General features: G+C 34.3%; 1 protein-coding gene across 1 annotated transcript; it reads left to right on the plus strand.

Moving 5' to 3' along the window:
- The first annotated feature begins 2909 nt into the window (after positions 1-2909).
- Positions 2910-4112, plus strand: LOC122315005 (barwin-like). The gene is made up of 2 exons (XM_043130679.1): positions 2910-3353; positions 3822-4112. Exons 1-2 carry the CDS (start codon positions 2937-2939, stop codon positions 4020-4022), a joined length of 618 nt encoding a protein of 205 aa, XP_042986613.1. The 5' UTR covers positions 2910-2936; the 3' UTR covers positions 4023-4112.
- The last annotated feature ends 352 nt before the right edge of the window (positions 4113-4464 follow it).

The following is a 4464-nucleotide window of genomic DNA, read 5'->3' on the forward strand; positions in this document are numbered from 1 at the left end:
AAATAATATTTATAATTTTAAAGTGTACAAGTTTCATGCATTCATTATAAAAAAATAAATAAATCTGAGACTTATACAATGAAATTATTATTTTAATAATGAACTCCACTTTTATACAACAAAACTTTCCAAAAATAGATAAATTGCCCGTCATGTTATAGCCTCTAGCACCCAGTTTAGCGAAAAAAATATGCTATTGAATTACTTCCTCTATGTATATATATGTATGTGAAACTAAATTGATAACGGCCTCTTTTTACGTTCAAAATCTCATTCTAAACCTTAATCAACTTTAAATGCACCCAATCAATACCATTTAACCAACCAGCTTTTCTAAACAGAGAATTAGATTCAGCATCAATACTTGCGAAAATCAACAGCTAGCCCACAATATTGCTGCATTATTATTCAAACCCCACCAATAACGTGATGAGAACGAGTTAATTAGAAATTCCCAACCCAGTCTCTAAAAGTCCACCTTCCTCTTTGCTGACCAGGATTCCCAAATGAGCTTAATCCATACTGAACCGAACTCTGCCACAGTTTGGTCGAATCCATCTAGAATCAAACGTGTGTGGCTGTTTATAAGGAATAAGAGGCAATCACATATAACTACTTTATGAGGTAAAAATAGGCCACATAACATAATTTTGATGGTCAGATCCAAATAAATAATGTACATTATAGCATTTTGATAGTTTAAGATCTATATTATAAAGTAAATTTGAGAATGAAAAGTTTACTTTTAAAGAGGCTAAGGCTTCATTTATTTTTGCAGATAAAATGAGATGAATTAAGATAAAAGTTGAAAATTAAATAAAATATTATTAAAATATATATATTTTTAATATTATTATTATTTTAAGATTTGAAAAAGTTAAATTATTTATTTTATTTTATGTAAAAATTTAAAAAAATTGTAATAATTAAATGAGATGAGACGAAATGTATTGTTAAAACATATGCCTTTTGGTCAATGGTACTAGGTGCTATAAACTTTGTGGACAAGGTTTTTTTTTTTTTTTTTTGAGTGAGGAGATTGTTTTGAACCCGAAGATAAAACGGTATCGTGCAGGATTACGAGAATGCGTCGTCGTACGAAGAGTGAAGAAAAATGATGTGATTTGGTTAGCATTAGTGAAGCTGTGCGTTTTGAGCTTTAAGTGTTGCGTTTCATATGTTGTCATTCGGTCATTACTATTTCAGTCATTTTAGTTATTTTTCGTTTCTATTAGAGGGTTGTGGCTGTAGGAATCTGGGGGTATAACCGTATAAGTCAGAGAAGGGACTGGAATGAGGCATCATTTGGAAAATTATCAATAGCTTTGATCTGTAGGGAGGTTGGGTTCCCTTGAAGAATCCCTTGCCAATATAAGTGTCTCTATTTAGCATTTTTACAAACACCTTTCAGCCATCTCTTATTTCCATTACAGCGTCAGCACCCATTGTTACAGCTCCATTCATTTCCTTAGTTACATCACAGCAATTTACAACAGGGTTCTAACATAAATAGGAATGAAAGTTATCTTAAGAAAAACTATATTATTACGTGCCTTTAAAGCAAAAATTCAATTTCGTTTCCAACAGCGTGTAACGTTCAAAAGTTGGGATATCGTCTGCTAATTAATTAAACAAACCCCAAACTCTATAATTAATATGATTTTCTAAGTTTCGCCTTTATTTTACATTTCTTTGTGTCCACCTCACATTATCTTCTCGTCTAGTAAATATTCATAGGGTACCTTTGTTATTAAAGAAACCATTAACTTTTCCTCTTTATTAACATTCATTTGTATGCTTTCATGATTGGTCTGAATGTTCAAAAGTTATCCAAAAAAGGAAGAAAAACATTTATTTATGGCCGCCTCACGTGTCCTTTGACAATAACACGAACATATAGCCGCCTCACATAATTATCTTCCTGACCATGTCCACCTTAGCTCCAGCAGATGCGACAGATCATAAAAAAGTTTTGTTCTTTTCCTCTTTATTGCCATTTATTTATTTGTGTTCTTGTCTTGCACGAATCTTCAAACATGATGAATACGTAGTCTCTGTTGGGGTTGTTGAAAGGATTGGTATTCAACTTCTAATTATAAGGTAAAATTTCATGTTTTGAACTGATTTTTAAGATTGAGATAGCTTTAAAGACTACTTGATATTGGTATTAGAATTTAGGTTTATTAACTTCAGTCTAATAGTTTACAGGAGAAATGAATTGTTATTGCTTTAACCCAAAACTCGATATGTGAGAGAAAGATTATTAAGATTATCCCATATTATTTATGAAAAAAATTGATAATCAATTTATAAATACGAAGAAAAATCTCAACTCTTAAAATTAATTTTTGGAGTTGAGAGAGAGGCGTATGGTCACATAACAATCCCTACTACTATAAAAACATTATTGTTTGTTTGGTTCTTAATCTTTTCTCAACTTGAACATGATCTGAATAAATAAGTAAATAAATCTTATGAATTAGAAAAATATTGGGAAGGCTTGGAGTATATATATATGTGCACGGTGGTGTCATTATCTTAAGCTGCAGCAGCACCCCCAATAAGTTGAACTCGATTATTAATAGTCAAAAAACAGCTAAAACATTAGAATATAATATATGATATGTTGGTGATAGACATCCCTCTTTAATCATGATGTAGATATGCCATATTCCTTTATGTATATCCGACACTTTAAGAAAAACTAATGAAATTGCTCTGCAAGAATATGTAAAGTATGATAGCCTCAATTTATGACCAGGAAGTTGCCCAGCTTGACCCTTTGTAAACCACGTTCCTTGCACCAATTAAGTTTCTGTCACACCACAATATTTCGGACTGCTTTATATTTTAAGGGTGTTTACGTGATTATCCTGCTAACCTCCTCCCTATAAATTCAAGCATTCTCGAGTCATACAACTCAAAACACAAACACAATGGACAGGATTAACGTATGTTTGATGATCTTCTCTCTCTGCCTGCTTGCTGCTGCCGCTGCCCAACAGTGTGGAAGACAAGCCGGTGGCCGAACATGTCCCAACAATCTTTGTTGTAGCCAGTTTGGTTATTGTGGGACAACTGATGACTATTGCTCACCCTCCAAAAACTGTCAGAGCAATTGTCAATCCGGTGGCGGTGGTGGCGGGAGTGGAGGTGAGAGTGCCTCTAATGTGAGAGCAACGTACCACTTCTACAATCCTGAGCAGAATGGTTGGAACTATAACGCTGTTAGTGCATATTGCTCAACATGGGATGCCAACAAGCCGTTGGCATGGCGCAAGAAGTATGGTTGGACTGCCTTTTGTGGACCGGTTGGGCCTCGTGGGCAAGCCGCTTGTGGCAAGTGCCTGAGGGTAAGCACCAAAAATAACTTTAAACAAGTTGCTCCGCTATTTTTTTTTTTTTTTCTTTTTATTTTTCTAGAAAGTGATTTTTGGTTTGCACCTTTCGATTTCAGTTGAAGATTAGAACTTTATTTTATTTTTCTAGAAAGATTGGAATCTGTTCCTTTTTTTTTTTCAAGTACAAACTTGAGAGTTTTGCCGAATTGCCTTTTGGGTACGAATAACTGAACATTTGCTTAAGGGTAGCAAGATATTCTCTCTGTTTTGTCCCTAAATACTTAACGAGGACATGTGAGATTTTTTATTTTTTCAAAAAATAAATAAAAAAGGATAGAAAGACAGGGATGATTAATATGAAATTGCTTCATTTTATAGTATTTTTAAATGATTTTTTTCCCAGGAAAAAGAAAAAAAGGGAAATATATGATTGAAATGATATCACCATATGATTGAAATGCATCACATGTTTCTTTGCAGGTTACAAACAGCAGGACAGGAGCACAGACAACAGTGAGAATTGTAGATCAATGCAGCAATGGAGGTCTAGATTTGGATGCAGGAGTGTTTACTAAACTAGACACTGATGGAAGAGGATATGCCCAAGGCCACCTTATGGTTAACTACCAGTTTGTGAACTGCGGAAATTCGTTGGTTGAATCACTATTCAATTTGTTTTGATGTACAAGCATGATCATTCCAGATAACCAAATCATTTCTGACATTAAATAAAGATTGCTATGTCAGAGAGAGCAATCTGCACTTGACCTCTCTTTTTGGTTTTTTTTTTTACTACTTCCCACTTTTAAATGAAATTCATGCATAGATATGGTGCATTCCGCCATGGTCACTGGACCTGTTGACATGGCAAATTCTTACACATCAGCCCTATTGTGGCACAGATCACACTCCTTGATACGCATGTCCAATGTGTCATGACTGGCAAGAGTGAATCATATGCAAGGAGCTCTACGATTTCGCGGCTACACTCGGGGGACGAACTCAATGAATAGTGACCATCTCAACTTAAAGTTCTATAGACTATTGACTTATAAGGATGACTTTAATGGTAACCGATTCTTTTTGGCTTTTTGACCAAGAAAGCACGAGATTAGACCAATCT

This window comes from Carya illinoinensis, chromosome 7, assembly GCF_018687715.1.
Source record: "Carya illinoinensis cultivar Pawnee chromosome 7, C.illinoinensisPawnee_v1, whole genome shotgun sequence".
NCBI classification, from domain to species: Eukaryota; Viridiplantae; Streptophyta; class Magnoliopsida; order Fagales; family Juglandaceae; genus Carya; species Carya illinoinensis.

Coding starts and splice junctions, on each gene's coding strand:
- LOC122315005 (XM_043130679.1), top strand. CDS start 2,937: ATGGACAGGATTAACGTATGTTTGATGATCTTCTCTCTCTGCCTGCTT. Junction 3,354..3,821: donor CTTGTGGCAAGTGCCTGAGG/GTAAGCACCAAA, acceptor GTTTCTTTGCAG/GTTACAAACAGCAGGACAGG.